Here is a 25822-nt window from a genome sequence, read left to right on the forward strand (position 1 = left end):
TAATTGGTAGGGGTGATTGGCGCGCCCAGCCCGCGTGGGCCGGCTGACCGTGGGCCGACTGGATCCCGGGCACCCCGTACCTTCCCCGGGAGCCTCGGGGCCTAGGGCCAGCCGGGCTTCTCGTATCCGCAGGCCCGGGGCCAGCGACGGATGCTCTTTTTGTTGGCCGCCGGCCAGATGGAAGAGCCTCCTGGGAAGCCCCTCAGCTGTGAGGAGAAGGAAAAGGTGCCGGGGATGCGGGAAGGGTTGACTCAGAACTTTGATCCCTTTCCCAGGATTTGAGGCCTGTCTTTATTTACGCCACTATCAGAGGGCGGCAGTGACTTCTCACCCACTTCCCTGGACTGAGGGGGCACAGGAAGTGAAAGTGTGGGAGAGCCCTGTGCTCCTGTGGTGGCGTTTGAAGAACGAAATTTCTTTACAGCAGAAATGCAAAAGTACAAAATGTAAAACTGTAGATAAAGCTAAAGTCCGCTTTGACACCCTCCCCAGCCCACCTTGCACACTCTCAATCTTGGCTTCTCCCACCCCACCCCCTTAAGTAAATCTCTTAACAATCTGGATTTCACACCTTTTTGTGCACCTGTGTGTGTGTGCGCGCGCGTGCGCGTGTTGAACGGGCGGTGGGGGTGTGGAGGGGTGCGGTTGTGTTCTTTAACCACCAAAAAGCAATACGTTTTTTTGGAAAGGTGAATGTTCGTAAATGGTATGATCCGGATGGTTCTGCAACTTCCGTTTTCCTTCTCCGTGTTTAACATCCACATTAGTCCATGTTTACCTACCTTATTTTTAAAAGTTTTTTATAGTATCCTGCAGCGTGGAAGTGCCGCCTTTTCTTTACATATTACTCTGTTGAGAGCCTTTTAGGTTGTTTGCAGCTTTTCTTTCTACAATAGTGCTGCTCTGAATATCCTTATACATGACACCTTATACGTGGGCCGGCGAATGTTAACTTGAATGCATCTTGGGCTGGCTCTTCCAAGCATCGTGCTGAAACTCTTCATTCACAATAACTCATCAGTCCTCTTATCCCATTCTGCCTTGCAGTGGGGGGTGACAGAGGTCATTTACAAGTCAACAAGCTAATTCCCAGACGTTGATAAGAATGGTGATAAGTAGGAAGCTGTGAGAAGCAGTCTAGCATGGAGGTTAAGAGCACAGACTGCATGGGTGTGAATCATGCCGTTTATGAATTGTGTGACCTTGGACAAATTGCTTTCCCTGTGATCTTCCCAAAGCTAGCTCTTTCCTCCTTCAGGTCTGGGCTCAAATGGTAGTCCTCAGAAATGCCTTCCTCACCACTGTCTCTAAAGTAGTCCATTCTCCTGTAGCCCAGACACTCACATCACCCTGTTTGTCTAGGTATTGATTACCATGTGAAATCATCTTACCTGTTTATTTGTTTCCTTGTTTATTATCTGTACCCCTCACTATGTGTAAGCTGCCTGGGAGCAGGGGTCTTGACCACTCTGTATACCTAGCCCCTGGAACTATAACTGACACACGGTGGGTATCAGTTATTGTTCTAGGTGCTGGAGCTACCTGGACCAATGACTGATTCATTAGTCGAATGACTGTCTGAGGATGACAGCCCCTGCTACCTTCAAGGATCTCACAGTGAGATGGGAGGAAACAGAGAAATAAACAGACAATATGTGTAATAAGTACTGTGATAAAGCAAGCACAGAGGAGAGGTGGAATGCCTAACTTGGATTTGGAGGAGGGCCTAGAAGTTTACCCCAGGGAAATAAAAATCTAAGCTGAGGCTTGAACAATCAGTAGGAATTAGCAAAGTGAGTTGGGGAGGAAATGCGCCAGGTGATAGGAACAACTTATGCAGAGATGCTGAGATATTATATAGAGCTTGATGTTGTGTGAGAACTGAAAGTAGAATGAGTCAGTGCTGTTTCCTCCACTGCCTCTAGATGAGGGGCCTGCTGGGCGCTGCATGCTTGTGTTTGATAGGCACCGCATCCCTTCTCTCTGATGCCTCCTTTCCACCTGCTCAGTTTTGTTTGATGTTTTTCTTCTTCCAGTTGAAGGAAAAATTAGCATTCTTGAAAAGGGAATACAGCAAGACGCTGGCCCGCCTTCAGGTAAGTGAATCTTATTCTCTCAAATTGGTGTTGTGGTACAAAGAATATAAAAACAGCTCTTCGTTTAATAAAGCTTTTAACCAAAATTTCTTTCTCTTTTTTTTTTTTTTGCGGTACGCGGGCCTCTCACTGTTGTGGCCTCTCCTGTTGTGGAGCACAGGCTCCAGACGCGCAGGCTCAGCGGCCATGGCTCACGGGCCCAGCCGCTCCGCGGCATGTGGGATCTTCCCGGCCCGGGGCACAAACCCGTGTCCCCTGCATCGGCAGGCGGACTCTCAACCACTGCGCCACCAGGGAAGCCCCCTATTTTTTTTTTGTAAAATTGCTTTGTGAGTTGCTTTTGTTTTCTCTAGCGTGCCCAGAGAGCTGAGAAGTTTAAGAATTCCATTAAGAGAACAGTAGAAGGACAAGATTCCTTGCTCCAGCAGGAAGTTTCAACGCAGCTAACCCACACAGGTAAAGCTAGCCCATTCACTTATACTTGCTTTATTTTTCATTTCCCAGGTAAATTTGGCTGTGGTTCTTTTTCTCACAGTCAGAAGGTAAGGAGTGGCAGTAGACTCTTTAAAGTGTACAATTCAGTGGTTCTTTGTATATTCAAAAAATTGTATAATCTAGTCACTATCTAATTACAGAACATTTTCACCACCCCTAGAAGAAACCCTGTGCCCATCCTACCCTTAACCCCTGGGCAACTATTAACCTGCTTTTTGTCCCTGTGGATTTTCCTATCCTGGACACTGCATATAAATGGAACCATACAATATGTGGCGTTTTGTGACTGTCTTTCACTTATCATAAAGTTTTCAACTGTCATCCATCCATCTATACATTTATCTAAGCATGCATCAGTACTTCATTCCTTTTTGCAGCTGAATAATATTCCATAGTATAGATGTACCATAATTTGTATATCCATTTGTCAGTTAATGGACATGTGGGTTATTGCTACTTTTTGGCTATTATGAATTTTGGTCATTATGCTGCTATGAACATTCATGTACAAGTGTTTATGTGGACATATATTTTCAGTTCTTTCAGGTATGTACCTAGGTGTGGAATTTCTAGGTCATACAATAATTCTATGTTTAACTTTTTTGAGGAATTGCCAAACTGTTTTCTACAGTGGCTGTACCATTTTACATTCCCACCGCAATGCACAAGGGCTCCAGTCTCTCCACATCCTTGCTAATACTTGTAATTTTCTATTTTTAAAATTATAACCATTCTGGTAGATATGAAGTGGTATCTAATTGTGGTTTTGATTTGCATTTCCTAGTGACTAATGATGTTGAACATCTTTTTGTGTGCTTGTTGACCATTTGTATATCTTCTTCAGAGAAATATCTATTCAAGTCCTTGCCGATATTTTAATTAGGTATTTGTCTTTTTATTGGTGAGTTGTAAGCGTTCTTCATATATTCTAGCTATTAGACCCTTATCAGATACATTATTTGTAAATATTTTCTCCCATTCTGTGAGCAATAAACTATTTCAGTTAGAGTGCATATTTAGTTGCTCTTTTCCTCTCTTAACTTTTAGCAATTATATTTATTGCTTAAATATTGGAAAGGTGATTTTTTTTTTTTTTTTTTTTTTTTTGCGGTACACGGGCCTCTCACTGCCGTGGCCTCTCCCGTTGCGGAGCACAGGCTCCGGACGCGCAGGCTCAGAGGCCACGGCCCACGGGCCCAGCCGCTCCGCGGCACGTGGGATCTTCCCAGATCGGGGCACGAACCCGTGTCCCCTGCATTGGCAGGCGGACTCTCAACCACTGCGCCACCAGGGAAGCCCGGAAAGATGATTTTTTAAAATTATATATGCACAAAGAAAAAAGTCTGGCTGGGAATATTTTAATAAAAAACAATAATCATTTCTTATGTTAGAAGTCAGGTAATTTATAATCATAAAATTGGAGGCTAATGAAGTAGAAAAGTGGTATGAGGGACTTCTCTGTACAGCATGGTGACAATAGTTAATAATACTGTATTGTAGGGACTTCGCTGGCAGTCCAGTGGTTAAGACTCCATGCTTCCACTGCAGGGGGCACAGGTTCAATCCCTGGTCAGGGAACTGAGATCCCAGATGCCGCGTGGTGCGGCCAAAAAAAAATAAGAAAAGTGGTATGAACATTACTTGAGCCAAAAAAAAGACACGAAGTAAAAAATGAGGTGAGATATGGGGGAAATGGGGAGATGTAGGTCAAAGGGTACAGAGTTGCAGTTATACAGAATAAATAAGTTCTGGAGATCTAACATACAGCATGGTGACAATAGTTAATAATACTGTATTGTAGGGACTCCCCTGGCAGTCCAGTGGTTAAGACTCCACGCTTCCACTGCAGCGGGTACAGGTTTGATCACTGGTCGGGGAACTAGGATCCTGCGTGCTGTGCGGCCCAAAAAAAAGAAAAAAGGAATAATACTGTATTGTATACTTGAAATTTGCTAAGAGAGCTGACCTTAAGTGTTCTCATGACACACAAAAAATTGTAACTGTGTGAAATGATGGATATGTTAGCTTGATTGTAGCAACATTTCACAATATATACATATACTAAAACATCACATTAAGTATGTACAATATTTATTTGTCAGTTGTACTTCAATGAAGCTGGAAGACAAAACTAAGAGAAAAGATGATTGCAATAAAGAATAGATCATGTTTTCGGGCTTCCCTGGTGGCGCAGTGGTTGAGAGTCTGCCTGCCGATGCAGGGGACACGTGTTCGTGCCCCGGTCCGGGAAGATCCCACATGCCGTGGAGCGGCTGGGCTCATGAGCCATGGCCACTGAGCCTGCACGTCTGGAGCCTGTGCTCCGTGATGGGAGAGGCCACAACAGTGAGAGGCCCGCGTACCGCAAAAAAAAAAAAAAAAAAAAAAAAGAATAGATAATCTTTTAGTTTAAAAATCATTTTTCCAGCACAATTCCGTTTTTGTTACATTTACTTAATATTATTATAGTTCATCAGATCATGAAAAACTTGAACTTTGATCTGTCTGAACGAAATACCATTGACTCTCTTTTAAATAAATGTTTGGTAGTATTTATATGTAATATTTAAAAATAAATATGGGGTAGTTTTTATGTCATTTTAAAAGGAAAATATTAACTATATAATTTTTTCTCCTCAGAACCTAAAAATAAAGTATCTCCTTGTGACACATTACAAATCAACACCCACATCGATAAAGAAACTGGAGAAAAGACACCTATCACACTTGACCTTGAGCCTGAGTCCTTTAGCCCTGGACAAGTCCCAGCAGAAGAATCACGCATACAAAGATCAAATGACATCCAAGAACATTTTCCCTACAGTGTCAGTGGCCCTGATGGTAAGAAAAGGCAGAGTAAGCTGCTAGGGAGAAGAAAGAAACAGGAGAGAACATTTATTTCACAGGAGAGAGAGTCTTTCTTTGACATTGATTCGCTCATACTCTCTGGAAAAAGACTAAAGGAACAGGAAGAAATCAATAGAGAAAATCCTAAGACACCTGTAACTGAGATAAGAACTTACCTGTCAAGTCCTGAGTCTGGCATTCCCGATTCTCCAGCCCCAGTTACAGGAACTAACGTAGGGAGTGTATTAATTCTGTCAAACGCCAAACCCCAGAGAGATGTTGATGCACTCTTAAGAGGAAATAATTTCCCCAGGGTGACTACTCTTCCTTTACATGCTCCATCAGTCAGCAGTAGTGGTCAGCACCTCGGGCATGAGCCTCCTAAAAGTAACTGTGAACTTACTACTCACAGTTTAAAAAACATTAGCCCTGCTTCGCCTGTAAACTTAGAGACACAAAACGAAAAAATGACTGTCTTTACAGATAACCCAGGGGTAAACAAAAGTATAAGTGCACGTGGCCAGCCTCCTAGAAGTCCTAACTTGAAGGTAAATAATTCATGTTTTATAAATGAACTCACCTACGATAACTTAGTGGCAAATGAAAACCAAAACTTAAAAGAACAAAATCACACAGAGATGTCTTTTAAATCTCCCAATGATGCTCTTGGTGGTAGAAATGAAAGTCTTCTGGAAAAAGAAGTTCTAAGTCAGTCTAAGAGCCTTAGCCTAGAAGTAATTTCTCCTGTTTCTACAGAAAATCAAACACATTCTTGCACAGTGCTTGAAGGCCTTCTATTTCCTGCAGAATATTATGTTAGAACAACACGACGCATGTCAAATTGCCAAAGGAAAGTAGCACTGGAGGCTGTAATACAAAGTCATTTGGGTGTTGGAAAAAAGGGGTTTAAAAATAAAAATAAGGAATCTGCTAAAAAGTTAAACGTTTCCAATGAAGAAACTAACCAAAGTGAAATTAAGATGTCGGACACGTACGCAGAACAACCAAGTTCAAAAAGTCCTCAGAAACTTCTCTCGTTAACTGAAGTCAACTCTCCTGCTGGCCCCACTAGAGATGACTTTCCTAGGAAGGCGGTTACCCAGCCATCTGGTAGAAAACGCAAAGGAAGAAGAAAGTCAGTCTGCACCCCTCTGTTAGATCACCATGAACTACTTTTGCCAACTTCGGGCACATCAGGTGTTAATAGGTCCAAGGAAGAAGTTGCCTTGCACAAAGATCAGAATGAAAAAGCAATTATTCATGGTAAGAAGAGAAGTAAAGGTAAATTGAGTTGTGGTTGATGGTGGTGGTAGCTAACACTATGTGCCTGGCACTTTCTAAATGTTACACTCACTGAATCATCACACCAACTGTACATGAGGTAGAATCTGTTTTTATCCTCACTTTACAGATGAGGAAACTAAGGCAAGGAGATGAAAGTATCTATCTTTAAAATGACAGAGTCAGAATTAAACCCTAGCTGGATGGTGCCAGAGTTCACAAATATGGTTGAAAAAGTTGACACTTAGAAAATATATTGGATATTTACCTAAAGTTAGTGCTTATTCAGGTACCATACAATCTTTTATCCATGGGGAGAAGTAACTAATATAGGAAATGTTTTTGAAATAAAATTAAATCTGTGTCAGAGTAAGAGTCCACTGACGAACTCTTAGGGATGTTTGTCTAGCAAAATGCAATTGTTCTGAGCCACTTTTGGGAGTAAAATATCTAATACAGTCTCTCTGAGTTTTGTAGGACACAGATTTTGAAGGATATCAAGTGACATGTTATAATTTAAACTTCTTTATTCATTTACTCAGGAGTTATATCTGATAAGCTGAGCACAAAATCTAGATCATTCACTCCAGTTCTGTGTGAGAGCTCAGCAACTTTCTGTAAAGGGCCAGATATGAAGTATAGTCTTTGTGCTCCATCACAGCTACATGAGTATAGTGTGAAAGTAACAATAGACAATATGTAAATGTGATCGTCTCAATAAAATTTTATTTACACAACAGGCAGCCAGCTGCTCTATACCACTGGATGCAGGCTTTGGTGTATGAGCTACAATTCATTAATTTAAAAATAATAATCATGACTTTTTTATCATCATTTTTTAGGCCAGAAAGAAAACAAAGGAATGGGAATGTAGGGCAATCTGATAATAAACTTGAAATGTTCTTTTGTATACTTTGAAATAATCTGCTGTGATTTCAGTAACCTGCAGGTACATTAAAAATTTTTTCTTGTGGTGACCGCCACATAACATAAAGTTAATAACCTTTTTAAATAAAGTGAACAATTCAGTGACGTTTAGTACATTCTCAGTGTTGTGTCACCATGACCCCTATCTAGTTCCAAAACACTTTCATCACCCTAAAGGGAAACCCCATACCCATTAAGTGTCTTCCCATTTCCTCTTGTCAGTCCCTGGCAACCACCAATCTATTCTATCTCTGTGGACTTACTTATTTGGGGTATCTGATATTAATGAAATTATACAATATGTGGTGTTTTGTGTCTGGCTGCTTTTACTTAGCTAGTTTTTGAGATATACTACCCACATTGTAGCTTGCATCAGTTTATGGCTGGATAATATCCAATTGTATACACGAACCACAGCTTTCTTATCTGTTTATTAGGTGTTGGACGCAGCTACACTTTGAGTGATACAGAATTCCGGTCGCTCTAAGTCTGGTCAATTACTCTTTGCTTGAAAAGGGGACTAAGTTTTCTTCAGTGAGAAGGGCCAGCATTTTGTAGACTGTACTCTGGTAGCCTGTTGGAATCATAGTTCTGGATCAGAGAGGACTTTAGAGATTCTTAGTCCAGTTCCCGTAGGAGGGACAAAGAAAATGCAGTGAATTGACTTGCCCAAGGTAACACAGCAAGTCAGTGGCAGAGCTGGGACTCCACCCCCATCTCCCTTCTAGCTAGTGCTGTCAGCACCACCTTGATCTTGCTCCTGCAGGAGGAGCTGCTAGGGAACCACTAACCTATGGCTGATTTTTGAACTGGTCCCTGAGATTTCAGAGTCATGGGTGGGAAAAGTAATGACCTCTGCCCTATACTGGAGTTTAGAATCTCACTCTTCATTGGGAATGAATATCCCTTGTTGGGTATCTGTTCTGTTGCTTTCTGTTTTAGAGACGGAAGGTCATTGTCACAAAGACGACCCCCTTTCCTACAGTTGTTACGTGTATTTACCTTTGGATGATGATGCTTTCAGTTCTCCAGTTCGTAAGAGTGAAATGCTAAACTTAAAGCATCTGTCGCCTTTTCTCAAAATCACAGACTTTCAGTTACCTGATGAAGACTTTGGGCCTCTTAAGCTTGAAAAACTGAAGTCTTGCTCAGAAAAGCTGATGGAGCCTTTTGGATCAAAAATATATGGAGAGGGACATCTTAAAGGGGGAAATTGTGTTGCTGTGGAGGAACCGACCCCTAAACAAATCACTGTAGAAAAGGAGGATGGGAAAGAGGAGCTGATCATCCTGCCAGGAAAGGCACATCCTAAAATGCCAAGCCAAAAAAGCCAGCCTCAGGCGAAGGGCCTTTCTTCATCCATTTTACTTTTCACTCCTGTAAATACTGTTGCATCTCATGATAATGACAGACCGACAGCAGACCTGTGCTCACCCGCTTTCCCCGTCTTAGGCTCTACTCCAGCTTTTGGCTCCCAGGCCCATGGAGAAAAGGTGTCTGCAGAGGCTGTTGGACAAGCTTGCTCTACAGCCCAGCTTTCTCACTTAAAAGCCACAGTCAGCCTTGCTAGTGACCATAAACAATTTCGGAGCAGCCCACCAAAATTAGATAGCAGCCTGCATGTGGCAGGAAGGGAAGGACAGCCTTCCCGTGACTGTGACTCTGGTCCCCAAGCAACACCTCTACCCACCGAGTCATCAACCTACAAAGAAAATCAGCTCCGTGGAAACACGTGCCAGGAATCACGGAAGCATTCCACTGAACAGGTACAGACTGCTTCCTTTGTGAAATTTTCTCCGAAGAAATGAAGTATCTTAGTGAATATGGACAGCGTGACCACCTTACACATCAGTTCCTCAGTGTTTAAGAATGTTTTAACATGTTTCTGTGATATGGCTTCACTATCAACATTAAGTTCATTCTGGGGAAATTAGGATTCATTAAAAAATATATTTTTTTAAATATAAGGGATCCTATTCTCTGTTATCAATGAAGCTGTTGCATTTGGAACTTTGCCGCTGTTACCATAGAAAATAAAACATAGGAAATAGTTTGATGAGTGAGTGATGCAGGCAGATATCATACATAAAGTATAAATTAATTATGTGACTTTTGTTTCCACAGACTGAAATAGCAGACGTTCCTTCTGGTGATAGCTTAAACCCAGGCACCCTACAATTGGTTTCAAAGTTAAAGGTTGGAAGACTGTTAACTTATAATATGTCTTGTGTCTTACATGTGAAAAATGTGATGAATTGATAGGAAAATGCAGAAGAATTTGATCATTAGAAAAACTTGATAGAATAGATTCAGAAAAACATTTAAATTCTTTGTTTTCCGCAATATTTACCTGTGAATATATTTTGAGATCTGAAGAAGAAGTTTATATGTCAAGCTATTGCCAAGAACAACTTAACTCTCCGTGTCTAAATTTTAAATCAGGTATTTTGACAGAGAGAGAGGGGGGTCATTTATGACTCTCCTACCCAAATGATGTAGTATTTCCAGAAGAATCACTTATGGTGATTTGTAAGAAAATGGATAGCAGTTCTAGGTTATGACATAGTGAATGGTTAATTTTCATATGCTATGTGTTATATATGGTTCTGAGAAATATAAATTATAATATTCTGTTAATGATATTTTGGTAAATCCTGAGAAGTGGATTAGACCCCTGTTCTGGTTAACTTTTTATACTTGAAGTAGGATGGTGTAGAGCGGGGTTTTTCAATCTCAGTACTGTTGACATTTGGGGCTGGATAATTCTTTCTTGTAGGGGACTGGCCTGTGCATTGTATGGTATTTAGCAACAACCCTGGTCTCTACCAGTAACACCCCCTTCCCAGTACTGATGACCAACAGTGTCTCCAGATATTACTAACTGTCCCCCAGGGGAGGGTTGCAAAATTGCCTCTAGTGGAGAACAACTGGTGTAGAAGAAAGAGCTTTAAATCCACATAAACTATTTCTGCGGATCACTGGCTGTGTGACGGACAAATCATTTAGCCTCTGAGCCCCAGATTCCTTTTCTATAAAAGACACATAATGATACCTATGTTGTTTCAAAGCTATTCATGAGTCAGTTTTAATAACTTAGTTTCTTAAAGGAATCAACCATTTCTTTCATATTTTCAAATTTGTACGTAAAAAGTTATTTATTATTCATATAGCTTTTTGGTCTGTGTATATGCAGTTAAACCTCTCTCTTCTCACTCACCATTTCCATATAAAAGTATTTTTTTTCCTATATCAGACTTAAGAGGTTTGTCCATTCTATAGGTCTTCCAAAAAAGCTGGTTTTTGGTTGTGTTGATTGTTAATTGAGTTTTTTGATTTCCTATTTCATTTTTTTTCTGTTTTTATCCTTAGTAATTCCTTCCTTCTGTTTATCATTGTGCTTATTTCACTGTTCTACTAACTTCTTGAGTTGCTTGCTTACTTTATTAAAAAAAAATATATATATATATATACCTTTATAATTATAGGTTTTTGGGGTTTTTTTTGTTTCGGGGGGTTGGGGCATACTGCTTTGGCCACCACATTCTGCATGTTCATTTAGAAATAATATGTTGTTTCAGTTTTATTCCCTCTTCAACCCATGGGTGCTTCATCAGAATGTTTAATTTCCAAAGGTTCTTATGGAACTAATGTTCTAGTTAGTTCTTATGGTCTATTTTTTTGTGGTTAAATCTGAATCTTTTCCAGTCTGGAGCTGCATGTTTTTAAATCTATCATTGTAAGTGTGTATGGACAACTGTTGTAGTTACGCAAGACCCACAAAGCTCTTTCTTTTGACCTGCATAAAATTTTAATTACATTTAGTTGGTATTTCATCTAATCCTTGTAATCCATTACTTTTCATATTTATTCTTTTTATTAAACAGCCCCCAAGGATCCCTTTAACATAACTGTTGTTGCCATTCTGTGTCAGAATCCTTCAGGTTCCTGTTCTGTGGATGTGAGTGCCATGTGGTGGGAAATAGCTGGTTTCAAAGAGCGGTGTATCATAACTGCTTGTGAATATGTAGTTTCCCTTTGGAAACCTCTGGATACTTGGCAGTGGGAAAAAATTTATTCCTGGCACTTCGCAGAGGTAAGTCAGAATATTATAGCTGAAAGAGATCTTTCCAATCGTTTGCATGGTAATATAGATGTGCAGCTTACCAAAAATATGGGATCTATGACTATGCAAGACAGAGCAGAGAGATGCGGTTTTTACCCAACATTTTATTATGAAAATATTCAAGCATACAGAAAAGTGGTGCAGGGGGCACCCATATACTCAGCATCTAGTCTCTACAATTAACACTGTGCTTTATTTGCTTTATCATATGTTTATCCAGAGATGGATTTTTACACTAGACCTGCTGGAGGAGCTTGGAATTTCATATCTGTTCTGACTTCTAAACTTGCTGATACCTCTGTTCCTTACCTCTCACCAAAATGTTATTTCTGCTTTTTTTCTGTATATACTTTCTTCTGTCCTTGTCTACCTTTGTACATATCTTACATGGTTGCAATCTTAGTGTGCCTAAAATTTTTAAGCCTGCCTTTTCTTACCGTATAAACATGTTTCCTGGTTTCTACATATTCTTCATACTTACTTATTTGTTTATTTTGAATTTTATTTCTCCAGCTTTACTGAGGTATAGTTGACAAATAAAATTGTAATATATTTAAAGTGTAGATTTGTGATGTACACATGTGATGATTTGATATACATACACACTGTGAAAGCATTCCCATAATCAAGTTAATCGACACACCTATCACCTCACAGTTTCCTTTTTTTTTTCTTGGTGAGAATGCTTAAGATTTACTACTGTCTTGGCAAATTTCATTCTTGTTCTCCAACGTACCCCCAGCTTCTAGCACTGTACTCTGCAGAGTGTTGCTCAATAAATATTTGTTCAGTGAATAAACTTACTTTAAATGGCTACATATTGTTCCATTCATCCACATGCCAGAATTTATTTAATTATTCTCCCATTGCTAGAGCATAGATTGTGTTAAATAAATGCCACAGTAAACACTATTATGCACATAGCTTATTTGGATTTAAGCTTATAAAAAGGGTGTTTGCTGAACGTTTTCACATTTGTTCAAATGTTGGAAACTATCCTGATATAATGACACTAGAAAGGAATGTGACAAATTTTGGAAAATTTAGATTAATTAAAGATGAAACAACCAAATATAATTTTTGGCTGCTTTGTTTTATTTAGGTCCCAGTATTACAGATAGTTCTAGTGCCTGATGTTTGTAATCTTGTGTGTGTGGCTTTGGGAAATTTGGAAATCAGAGAAATCAGGTATGTAATTCTCAAGGAGTATTTTTTTCTTTCCCTTGATCTTTCTCAGGCTGTTTTGAGCACAAGTTATAACTTAGTCTTGAGTTTCGAAAGAATCTAAATTTAGTCTAAAGAGAGATTTGTTAAAAAACAAACAAACAAAACCATCAATGACATCCCTAACTGAAGTTTCCTTTTAAAGTTTGAACCTAGTTCTTTAATATTAAAGACTTACTCCTGACATCTCCGCATTTTTCCTTATATTTGGTTTAGGGCACTACTTTGTTCTCCTGATGGTAAAAGTGAAAAGCAAGTGCTCCTGAGTTCTGGAAATATAAAAGCTGTGCTTGGCCTGACAAAGAGGAGGCTAGTCAGTAGCAGTGGGACCCTTTGTGATCAACAAGTAGAAATCATGACGTTTGCAGAAGATGGAGGGTAAGAAAAGCATTGGTTGATTTTAACTATTAGATCAAGAATGATTATATCATAGGGTTTCAGAGAGAGCTGAATCAGTAGCATCTTGTTTTCTCTGCTGTATGTGTAGTATAGCAGGTTCTGCCTCAATACTGGGCTATAACATAGAAGCAGTTCAGGGGGTTGGAGCCAGACATGGCAGGGAAGAAGGCAGTGGAGCAGAGAGGCTCAGCAAGTGTAGTTTGTTCTTCAGTCTCCCTTGACATCTCTGTGTGTCCTTTAAGTATTACAAATACCTCAAGATCCTATACCCTTTTCTGGTTTCACAAACTCGGTTTCCATTGCTTCAGGTACCATCTGGATGCTGGCTACTTGCAAACATATTTCTAACTCTGAGCTCTTTCTCAGCCTCTAGACCTGCATGCCTACTTATTAGACATCGCATGGATACCTCAAATTCAACATGCTAAAAATGGAACTCACAGCATCATCCTCTATGTCTGTTATACACTCGTTACACTTCGTGATTTTTTTTTTTTTTTTTTTTTTTTTTGTGGTATGCGGGCCTCTCACTGTTGTGGCCTCTCCCGTTGCGGAGCACAGGCTCCGGACGCGCAGGCTCAACAGCCATGGCTCACGGGCCCAGCCGCTCCGCGGCACGTGGGATCCTCCCAGACCGGGGCACAAACCCGTGTCCCCTGCATCGGCAGGCGGACTCTCAACCACTGCGCCACCAGGGAAGCCCAGTGATTTTTTAAAAATTTATTTATTTTATTTATTTATTTTTAGCTGTGTTGGGTCTTCTTTGCTGTGCGTGGGCTTTCTGTAGTGGCGGCGAGCGGGGGCTACCCTTCGTTGCGGTTGCGCGGGCTTCTCATTGCGGTGGCTTCTCTTGTTGCAGAGCATGGGCTCTAGGCGCACGGGCTTCAGTAATTGGCTCACAGGCTCAGTAGTTGTGGCTCGCAATCTCTAGAGCGCAGGCTCAGTAGTTGTGGCACACGGGTTTAGTTGCTCCGAGGCATGTGGAATCTTCCCGGACCAGAGCTCGAACCCGTGTCCCCTGCATTGGCAGACGGATTCTTAACCACTGCGCCACCAGGGAAGCCCTATTGTGATTATTTATCTGTCTTTCCTAATAACGGAGGGCATGGACCTTGTTTGTTTTATTTAATCCATGACCTGTTGCAGTAAAATAAGCAAGAGATAAATAATTGTTTGCTTAAATTAGGAAAGCATTAGTGGAGATGGGGAGAAACAGATGGATTTGAGAGAGATGAGATGATAAAGTCATTAGGACTTGGTGATTGAGTAAATAGAGAGGAAGGACACAAGGATAAAGTCCATGTTTCTGGGTTGCTCACTTGGGTGGGTGGTGGAATGGCTAGTTGAGATAGCAGTGCAGAAAGAAACACAAGGTTTAAAGAGAGAGCTGGTGAGTTTAATTTTGGATATGATGAATTTGAGGTGCTTGCGATATATCCAGGTAGGTAATATGAAAGTAATAAATGTTCATTGTAGAAAGTTTAGAATACATGTGTTTTCTGGCTGAGATTTTTTTCTGGCATTAGGTTAGTGTTTATTATGCATAGTTCAATAATATGTAGAAGGGCTGCTTAGAAACTGCTTTGGTAGAAAGTGCTGATTTTTAATACTGTTTTTAATGCAGAAGCAAAGAAAAACAGTTTTTGATGCACCCTGAAGAGACTATACTAACTTTTGCTGAGGTTCAAGGGATGCAGGAAGCTCTGCTTGGTACCACTATAATGAACAACATTGTTATTTGGTAAGCTTTCCCTCGAGGGCCTCAGTTTCCTCATCTGTAATATAAGGATTTACCTCTAATTTCACAGGGTTATTAAGATTAAATAAGAAATTCTGTAAATATGATTGTGTTTTTGTTTGTTTACTATCAAATGCTATATACTTGTCTTAACAAGATTAATTCAGACAGTCCAAGCAGACAATTGTAAAATAAATGAAATTTCTTTTTGTTGACAAAAATCTACTGCTGGGAGTTCCCTGGCGGCCTAGTGATTAGGATTTGGCGCTTTCACTGCAGAGACCCGGGTTTGATCCCTGGTCGGGGAGTTATCCCACATGCCTCGCCGCACGGCCAAAATACAAAAAAAAAAAAAAAAAAAAGTATTGCTTCCAGTTAATGTCTGAGTAGCTTTCTCAGACTAATTCTCCTACTTAAAATACCAATGAACTCTGCACAAAATATAAAAATCAACTATCTGAAAGCACTAGAGAGCAAGAAAATAAGAAATATGCTGGAGGAAGTTCAATACTTAGAAGAAGGAAATGTCACTGGGCGAGTTTCCTGTTCAACGGGCAGGCCCCAGTCTGCACACTCAGTTATTAAGAGCCTGATAGAAAATGTTCTGTCCTGCTGGCTTAAAGGACCGAAGGATAGAGATCAAGGTAACTACAGCAGCTAGAAAGCAAGGAAGAAAAATCCCAAAAAGTAGAGAGCCAGAGAAGGAGCCCTAAACTCTGGCTATATTCTCTACCTAAATATCTGGCTGACCTTTAAACTGCATGTATGCAGGACAGACTTGAAGCAGCCCAGGTAAAGCAAAAAGAACTGAACCGAGTTTTCGGCATTTGGAATTTGAGTTTAGCCAATTTCACTGTTTACTAAGGGCAAAAAAGTCGATATTCTTCAGAGGAACCTAACAGAATGCAGTTTATGTGATGTGTCATTCATAATGTCTAGAATACTATCCAAAATTACTAGATGTATAAAACATGATTTCAGGATTCAAATTAACACATTTGTGGTAGGGAAACTGAAGTCGAAGAGTCCCCAGCCACCTCTCTTTCCTGACCATGGGAGAGAACCACACCCCGCCACAGGTGCTTGTAAGGTTAATTTGTAGTAGGAGAATAGGTTGATTTTTTTTTTTTTCTCAGAAGGCTTCTCCATTAACTATTCCCTTAGGGCCAGAATGGGTCTTGGTGAAAGAAAGTTAAGATGTTAGTGTCACTGCTACCTGCCTGTTCTGCATTTTCCAGTCCTAACCCTCTAGGAATAAACTAGGAAAGTGTGACCCCTGAGAGAAACTTTGTCCCCTCCCCACCAGGGAGCCTCTGGAATTTGACCATGACCTAATCTGCCAGAAGACTTTGTTTTCAGATGTCCTGCTGTCTTCGAGGAGCAGGTTTCCACTTTAGGCACTTTCCTCAGGGTTTCCACACATAGGTCTTGTTTGAGAACAGTGTTCTTAATAAAACTTGTCTTTTCTATTCTTTTTGCTATTTCTGTAGTCTGGACTTTCATTGTTTGGCTCCTATACTATTAATATAATCTAGTAATTGGTCTCCTTGCCATCAATCAACATTCAACCTCCAGATCATCTTTTTTTTTTTTTTTTTTTTTTGCGGTACGTGGGCCTCTCACTGCTGTGGCCTCTCTGGTTGCGGAGCACAGGCTCCGGACACACAGGCTCAGCAGCCAAGGCTCACGGGCCCGGCCGCTCCGCGGCATGTGGGATCTTCCCGGACCGGGGCACGAACCTGTGTCCCCTGCATCGGCAGGCGGACTCTCAACCACTGCGCCACCAGGGGAGCCCCCAGATCATCTTTTATACTATTACTTTATAAATACTCATCCTCCCAGTCCTCCTACCTCCCGCCGCCAAAAATAAAACCTTCAGTGGGGGCCCATTTTGCTTTTTGCAGCTTTCATTTCCCTTATGCTTCACAAAAATTCCTCTCCACCTGTTCCCTATTCCTTCACTCCCTTTTTTCATTCCATCCTTCAGTTCCCCCCTTCTAATAATAACAGCCTTTGGCATTTCATAGATAAGGGATCACAATGGAATTTGAGGCTAGGAAGGGACCTCTATACTTAACCTGTAAGTATCAGTTTAAGTTTGCCTTAAGTTGCCTTAAGTTCTGTTGTAGCACCTCAACCCTCATTGATGTTTTCCTCTCTGAGTTCATATTGCCCTTAATTTTAACTTAGCATGTACTACCTTGTATTATGAAAGTCCTTGAAGATAGGTACTGTATCTTATATCTATTCTCAGTGTCTGTCTTAGCTCCTTGCTTAGAGTAGTTACTCATAGATGTCTGTCAAAAGCTATCATTTACCTTTTGGGCTCTGTATAACTTCACATTTACGTATAGTAGTTGTTCACCTTCCCTATTGCCCTCCTGATTTGTTAGATGTCTAAAGTGATTCATGTTACAATCAAGGTTCAGTGGTCCTTTTTGAAACTATTGCTGAAGGTCTAAATATTTAATCTTGATCAAGCTATATTAACAGAGCACCCATCTTTCAATTATTTACTAGGTATTTGAGTCTCTACTTATGTACCATTCTCTGTGAGAGATGCAGATATGAATCAGATATGAATTTTGGTCCCAAGGCCCCTAAAATCTAGTAGGGAAATAAGATTGCTTTGCAATTCAAAGTATATAATTCCTTTACAATTTACATAAGGTCAAAGTGATAGAGATTTAAACAAAGTGCTTTGGGATTTGGGGAAAGCGCAATTACTAAATACAGAACTTGTACTAACCTCAGTAAGGGATAAACCATTCTGGTGTTCTTCATATGAGGAAAACCTTGCATAAGTACATGATAATTTAGTTTTCTTTCTTCAGTTTTTATACACAGTACCTCGTGCGTAGAAACTTCAGAAGTATTTGTTGAATGAATATATTATACCCTATTACAGTATATATTAAATAAAAAATGAGGCCTATGGATAGTACTATAGGGAATTGGAGGAGAGGAGATTTCTGTGGACTGGGGCAGACCGGGAGGAGTGATGGAGTCTAAATTGAGCTCATATAGCTGGGAGGGGATGGGACATAATCTAGGCCTTAAGGAATAGATGGGCATTGTCAATAACAGGGATGAGAATTAGTCAGTAATGGGGAGCGCGTTGGAAGGGATAGCTTGAACAAGGATATAGAGCCAGGAATATGCACGATATTTTGTCCAGACAATGAGAAGCTTTCAAGTAAGGGAGCATTGAGTAATATAGTATTGCAGCGCTGGATTCACGAGGGTTATCAGTACCATGAAAAAGAATTCGGACTTTATCTTGTGGCTAATGGGGAGCCAATTGAAAGTTTCTCACCAGTAGAGTAACATGGTAACAGTTAATCAGTGTCACAAATCCTCAATAAAGCTAAGGAGTGGTTCCAACAAACTCTATTTTTTTCTTCTTTGTATTCACCCTCTCTTGTCTTCCTTTTTCCATTTTTTATCCCATCTCAGTCCATTTTCTCTCCATTATCTTGGACTAGCCACATTATCTTTTCTCTCCACTATCTTGGTCTAGCTCTAGTATAAACCTATATTATAGAGACATAAGTCTGTTTTAGGTGTAGTCTCTCCCTTAACCAAATTTGGTTTCCTGACCATTGTCTTCCATGGAAAATACAGGCATAACAAGAAGAGTGATAAAATCATAATAATAGAGCTATGCCATGTGCCTAATTTCAATACAAGTAAAATGAGATAATGAAAAACTTTTCTCATGGAATGTGAAAAGATTTATCCCTCGTGGCATAGCAGATTCGATCTAAAGCTAAACTATTGAATTATACTGTTGGCAAAGTTAAACTATAGTTTTATTTTTAGCTAAATTGGTGGCTAAACAAAACTAAGGTGCTGTGTGCCTTAGTTTTTCCCTTGGTCACCTCCTAAAGGATTCTGTGATAAATAAGAGAACATTATGTGAAAACCAATTTGCTGGAAGAATGTTACAACTTATTTATTTTTGGTGTCCAAGGAATTTAAAAACTGGTCAACTCCTGAAAAAGATGCACATTGGTGACTCCTACCAAGCTTCAGTCTGTCACAAAGCTTATTCTGAAATGGTAAGTAATGATCTGCTGGGACCACTTTGTGTGTTACTGTTGGCCTCCCTGAGTGAGAGCAATAACTTAGTAAGTAGTAATTACCTGACCCTTCCTGGTGCCTATTTTTTTTCAAAATTGGATAGCAGTGTTTGTTCTTTCTTAAAATTTATCAGTGAAAATGAGTGATGGCACACTATGACTGGGTAAAATTTCTGGCTGTATGACTTAAGGGCAAACCTTGATTTCCAGCTGTGAATTTGTACCTAGAAATAGTATGCCTATTATCAGACTCGGCTCCCAACCACATTGCCATAAATGATTTATGATGTGAATGAATGTCCTTAGGAAGGATGATTAAATGGTCCTAGACATGTTTTTCTCTGAGGCTTTAGGATTCTCATATAGAACCCAACACAGCTTCTTAGCCATTGCGTTAATGGACTTGGCTTACAGTCCAGTGTTAACATCTGAACAGGGTGAAGGTATTTGTCCAGGAGTCAGGGATAACTGCCTGAGTATCCACTGTTGAGCCACGAGCAGAGGCAGAAGCAGCCAGCTCAGCGCTGTGTGGAGACTGACCGGCCCAGTCGCAGTGGCAGCTCTGTGAGCATCAGCACCCAGAAGCTCTGAACACAAAGGATGCATCTTTCCCTAGCCTAGCAGCATCTGTGGAAATGAACTCAAAAGTTGTGTGATCTTAGGGACTTCCCTAGAGGCCCCCAACTTACAACCAACCAACCCACGCTTCCACTGCAGGGGGCATGAGTTCAGTCCCTGGTCAGGGAACTAAGATCCCATATGCCACAAAGAAAATGTTGTGTGATCTTAGATAATCTATCACATTATCTTGGGGCTAACTTTTTTTTTTTTTTGCGGTATGTGGGCCTCTCACTGTTGTGTCCTCTCCCGTTGCGGAGCACAGGCTCCGGACACGCAGGCTCAGCGGCCATGGCTCACAGGCCTAGCTGCTCCGCGGCATGTGGGATCTTCCCAGACCAGGGCACAAACCCATGTCCCCTGCATCGGCAGGTGGACTCTCAACCACTGTGCCACCGGGGAAGCCCAGAGGCTAACTTTTTTCATCTTAAAATAAGAGGGTTGAATTTATTTCTAGAATGGTTAAATGTACCTACTAGGCATTTAAATAATTTTACGTTTTTGTTATTACAACATTAATACCTATTTGATATTAAAACATTTAACACAGAAATGTATAAGATAGGAAGTAAAATTTCTCCATGAAGCCAACCTCCAGAAATAATAGTTAATAGTTCAGTACAGGAATCAGCAAACGTTTTCTGTAAAGTGCCCAGATGGTAAACACTTTCAGCTTTGCAGGCCACATGGTCTCTGTTGCAGCTACTCTGCTCTGCCACTGCAGCCCCAAGTCAGCAGAGGTAATACGTAAACAAATCGTGTGGCTATGTTCCAATAAAACTTTTTGGACAATAAAACTTTGAGACTTGGATTTCATATAATCTTCATGTGGCACAAAATGTTCTTCCTCTTTTTTCCAACCATTTCAAAATGCAGAAACCATTCTTAGCTCATGAGCCATGCAAAGATAGGCATTGAGCCAGATTTGACCTATAGGCCGCGGTTTGCCAACCCCTAGTTAAGTGTATAGCATGTAACATTTTTTGACTCTTGGTTGTTTTTTAATTATAAAGGTAATTCATTCTCATTATAAGAATTCAGTCATTCTATTGATAGAAATGGATGAATTAGAAATGAATGTTATTAATCTTAAGATGGCCCTATAATTAATTTTCCCTATTTTACCCCCCAAAATAACTACTTTCAACATACAACATACATATATATGTATATATACATGTATGTGTGACATATATTTTCACACACGATAATGTTATTATTAGAATATGTAATTTTAAAGCCAGGAGAGGTCTGTAACACATTTTCCCACAGAAACAACTATAGGTGATGGTGTCTTTTTTTGGTCATTTTTACTCTATAAATAAATAGGCTATTGCAAACTGGCCTGAAAATGCAGTCACCACTTAAAAGATTGTTTTTATGAGAAAATGTGTTCTGAATTTTCAAAAACCAACTTACAGATGAACATTTCTAGTCTGAGGACTCCCTCCATGTGTTTATATGCCCTTTTTTCTTATGCCAGCATTTTCCCAAAGAGATGGCATGAGGTGTTAGTAGGCTGTAAAGTGGAGGAAGCTGGTAAGTCAGCTAGTCATGCCTGCAAAGACTGGCTGTAAAGTCATGGGGAGCCCTCTGCTGGAGGAGCCAGAAGTCCAGCTCAGTGGTACCCTCAACAGTTCTGCCTGGAAAAGAGTGAGCCAGGGATTAAATCCTGGAAATTTAAGAGCCTGTTGACCGTTCCTGTAATTCTTTAGTTTTGTCTCTGCCAGTGCTTTTTTCCCCACATACTCTTGATGATTTACTTGGTTATTAATTTTTCTCCTAAATCAGGGGCTCCTGTTCGTTGTTCTGAGTCACCCTTGTGCCAAAGAGAGCAAGTTGTTGGGAAGCCCTGTGTTTCAGCTGATTGTGATTAACCCAAAGACGACCCTGAGTGTGGGTGTGATGCTCTACTGCCTTCCTCAAGGGCAGGCTGGAAGGCAAGTGTGTTATTGCCATTTAATGAGTATGACATTTTAAGAAGCATTTGTGCAAATACAGAAACCAGATATTTTTGTGTCACTGACATGAATGGAAACATGAAATACTACAGATCATGGTAAAGAATGTTAAGAAGTGGGATGGGGGGGACCTCCCTGGTGGCGCAGTGGTTGAGAGTCCGCCTGCCGATGCAGGGGACACAGGTTCGTGCCCCGGTCCGGGAAGATCCCACATGCCGCGGAGCGGCTAGGCCCGTGAGCCATGGCCGCTGAGCCTGTGCATCTGGAGCCTGTGCTCCGCAACGGGAGAGGCCACAACAGTGAGAGGCCTGCGTACCGCAAAGGAAAAAAAAAAAAAAAAAGAAGTGGGATGAAGTATGAAGTTGAGTAGATCTGAGTCAAACCTCAGATTCCCTACATCCTATGATCCCCACTAGTATGGCACTGGATAGGTATTTTATGTGTTTTCAAGCCCTGTTTTTTCCCATACCCAAAACATTTCAAATACAAAGTAATTAATATTCTCTACAAAAAACGTACTATAATTTATGTTCTTTTCATGAAACCTAAATTAAGGAAGTTTTAAATGTACAAAGATATCTTTACTTTGAAATCTTGACTGAACCTCCATCATGGAGGCAGTTGATATTTATCTTTTGATAAATATTTATCTGTTGACTGATGAGAAGATCTATTTACCAATGCCACAGTTATTGTCATCCCAACAGTTTTCTGAGCTATGTGAAGCTCTGAAGTAGTGCTTATATTAGGCGAACCAAGCAACATCTGAAGGTATCATTTATGAAGACTGCCTTTATTAATGTTTGAAAATAGACCTGGTAAATCAGGATCACAAAGTTTAGCTTTAGTAACTCACAAGGGTAAGGAACCTTGATAGTTACAATGTATATTTCTATGTTTCTTTGGATCTTGTGGAAAGCTTGCAAGATGATGGCATGTCTAAAAGTCTCTTTCCCTATGTACTTAGCCAGCTGTGGCATTTCTGCATACACTCTTAGCTCAACAAGAACCTCAGAACTCTCATCTTCAATATATGCTTGCATAACGCTTGTTTTCTTGGATATAAAGAGAGAACCATAGTCATTGGCCTAGAAATTGAGGATACAGATAACTACCTGGTCAAGCATTTCCTTTGTCACTTTTCAAACCCATTTGTTTAGTAAATCTTGAAAGCCTATTTGGTGCCAATCCTGTAGGAAGCACTACTGTTTCTAATCTCATGGGAGTTAGAAGAGAAACCTAGTGAGCTCGAGTTTTTGAGCACAAGCCACCTGTTCTCCTTGCTTGGCTTTTGCAATAAACCTTTTTCCCTTCAAAAAAGAAACAACTAGTGACTGCTCTTCAGGGCACACAATGCCATGAGGCTTGCACTTTTGGGGAGCACAAAGGATGGAAAGGCACCTTAGTTGGCAGTGGAGGGCTGGGGAGAGACTGTCAAGGAAAACTTGATGGATTTTCAAAAGAAGGGCTAGGAATCAGCTATACAAAGTTGGGTGCGAGCCAGAGATAAAATACATCATTCATTTCACTCACAATATTCACTGAGGGCTGACTGTGTACCAGGCTCTGTGCAAGGTGCTGGTGATGTGGCAGTAAGGAATAATCATTCATTTTTATTAAGCACTTCCTATGTGTTAGGTACTGTGCTAAGCTTTTTATATCAACTGTTTCATTAAACTTCACAACAGTCCTATGAAGTAGGTACTCATATCATGACATCTCTGTTTTACTGATGAAGTTAAATGACTTGCCGGGGTTGCACATCTCTTTGTTAGAATTCAAACCCCAGTAGCTGACTGCAGAGCCCTGTCTTAAAAAGACAACCAGATTTGTTTTATGATGTTTACATTTTTGTGGGACCAAACACGGAAATAGGCGAATCTCCCATAGTGAGGAGTGCTGTGAAGATAAACAGAGGTGCTGCGATAGAGAGGGGGCAGAGTGTATGTGTGTGTGCGCTCTCAGACCTCTGAGTAGGGATGACCTTTCTACGGAGGTGACAGGCCTGAATGATGACCAAAACCCAGCCAGGCTAAGCTCTGAGGTTAGAGCTGCCAAGGAGAGGGAAGAGCAAGAGCGGAGACAATTAGGTGAGACGAAGCTCAGCTGGTTTGAGGAGTGGGCGGCAGGCCCCTGTGAGCTGGTGTGCAGGGGATACAGAGGTGCATCAGAGAGACAGGCAGGGTCTCTAGTGATTATAGCCAGCAGTCCTGGATTGCAAACACAGGCATTCCTATTTCCAGGTAATTTTGTTCTTCCTGAGAGCGTGGTTTGGGCCTGTTTTTTTTCTGTCTGTCTGTTTTTTTGATATGTGATCTGAATTGTCTTTTCTCTGTTTGCTGTTAGGTTCCTGGAAGGTGACGTGAAAGATCATTTTGCAGCAGCAGTATTAACTTCTGGAACCATTGCCACTTGGGACTTACTCCTAGGTCATTGCACTGCTCTCCTTCCACCTATCTCTGACCAGAACTGGTCTTTTGTTAAATGGTCAGGTGCAGATTCTCATTTGCTGGCTGGACAAAAAGATGGAAATATATTTGTGTACCGCTACTACTAAGCTAGGGTAAGGTTGAAACACCGTGTTCTGGATATTTTTAGCCTCTTAGTACTTTTTGGAATTGTTACTATAAAGGAGACTATTTGAAAGTCATTTAAAATAATTACCTGTATTCATTCAGACAGACTTTTTACTCTGTTGGTAGGGGCCCTACTAATCTTGAATGTTCATTTATACTTATTTGGGGAAACGGATTTTAGGTTGATTTTTGTAATTCCTCACATTTGCACATTTGCTTTTAAAGGTGTACCTACATAAAGCTTCAAATGTTAATAAATATTTATTTTGATACATCCTGTTTAGCATATTTTTTCCTGTCCTATAAAGGTCATTTTCAGAAACAAGAACTAATTATTTTACAACTAGAATATTTAGTCCATGATGCTTGCATAGTAAAAGTAAATTTCAGTTAACTCAGTATACTAATACGCAATTACTTTTTATGCTACGTACAATACTTTATTTTCACATATCTACCTATTTAAACGCTAATTTAGAAACGCTGTTGTGCTTTTTCATTCTCACGTGCACCCTTGATACCAGTGCCTGCATTTTCCCAAGAGTCACTTAGAGTCAACAACACAGCTGTACTGAGTACATCATCTTCACCTTTGCCTAAGTGGTTTGAGAGACGGCAATTTTTAAAGTCCTAATCTGGTGGTATCATTGGAAACTTCATCCCAATCTACAAGTATTTATTTGCCTAACTTTCTTGAGTATATTAAGAGTATGTATTCATGATCTATATAAGGTAACTATTTGCACCATTACTTCTCTTTTAAAGATACCTTTTTATGCTGTTACTGTAGTGGGTTTTGCTAACTTCATTACTACCCTTTAATACATTTGAATGAAAGATTTAATTTTCTCTCCTATACTAATTCTTTTCTCACTGTCTCTAACCTCAAATGAGTTCATACTTTGCAAGCACATCATAGATAATAGATGGATTTTCACAAAGATTTAATTTACGCAGGAACCCTGGGTAACATGTTATCTTGATTTTAAGAGGTAAGAAAACTGAGTAGATCTAAGTTAGTAACACTAGAACAAACACTGAGTATGTACTTGACATAGTAGGTGTGAAAATGATTGCTGTGAGGCTCCCACCCCTCAGAAGTGCACAGGTTAGTGATTTAATTTAAATACTGTGTTTTAAAGTGAAAGGGTGTGTTCAGAGTTCATCTATGGAAGCTCAAATGGGCAAACACAACACAGGGGGTTTAAGAAAAGCTTCATGAAGAATGACAACTTAGCTGAGTCTTGCAAGGTGAGTAGGTCAGAGCAGAAGCGAAGGATATTCCAGGCAGCAAGGACAGTATGGTGTGAACTACAAACAACTCAGTGTTACCAGATGATTATGCCATGGGGAATGGACTCAGGAAGCTAGAAAGGTAGCCAGGGAGCTTGTGAGGCGTGTTCACAAGCCTGGACTTTATGCTGCAGGTGAAGGGGCTGTTGAAGGGTTTGAGCA

The 25822-nt window shown here is 40.4% G+C and overlaps 1 protein-coding gene across 5 annotated transcripts; it reads left to right on the top strand.

The window, feature by feature from the left end:
- The first annotated feature begins 15 nt into the window (after positions 1 to 15).
- PALB2 (partner and localizer of BRCA2) lies at positions 16 to 24617 on the top strand. 5 transcript variants are annotated; one of them, XM_081256330.1, is made up of 13 exons: positions 16 to 225; positions 2037 to 2096; positions 2450 to 2552; positions 5232 to 6701; positions 8589 to 9412; positions 9771 to 9842; positions 11578 to 11739; positions 12872 to 12957; positions 13210 to 13371; positions 15017 to 15133; positions 19104 to 19191; positions 21622 to 21770; positions 24138 to 24617. In XM_081256330.1, exons 1-13 carry the CDS (start codon positions 151 to 153, stop codon positions 24346 to 24348), a joined length of 3579 nt encoding a protein of 1192 aa, XP_081112456.1. In that variant the 5' UTR covers positions 16 to 150; the 3' UTR covers positions 24349 to 24617. The 5 variants fall into 5 exon arrangements, with proteins under 5 accessions (XP_081112456.1, XP_081112457.1, XP_081112458.1 ...); XM_081256331.1 differs by having other exon boundaries at positions 8736 to 9412; XM_081256332.1 differs by having other exon boundaries at positions 5232 to 5432.
- Positions 24618 to 25822: the final 1205 nt, after the last annotated feature.

This window comes from Mesoplodon bidens, assembly GCF_964165515.1.
Source record: "Mesoplodon bidens genome assembly, chromosome: 15".
NCBI lineage: Eukaryota > Metazoa > Chordata > Mammalia > Artiodactyla > Ziphiidae > Mesoplodon > Mesoplodon bidens.

Bases quoted from the DNA above. Each gene is read 5' to 3' on its own strand.
- PALB2 (XM_081256329.1), top strand. From the start codon at position 1,926: ATGAGGGGCCTGCTGGGCGCTGCATGCTTGTGTTTGATAGGCACCGCA. The intron at 15,134-19,103 runs GTAAGCTTTCCC...TTGGTGTCCAAG, and splicing joins ATGAACAACATTGTTATTTG to GAATTTAAAAACTGGTCAAC. The intron at 19,192-21,621 runs GTAAGTAATGAT...CTCCTAAATCAG, and splicing joins ACAAAGCTTATTCTGAAATG to GGGCTCCTGTTCGTTGTTCT.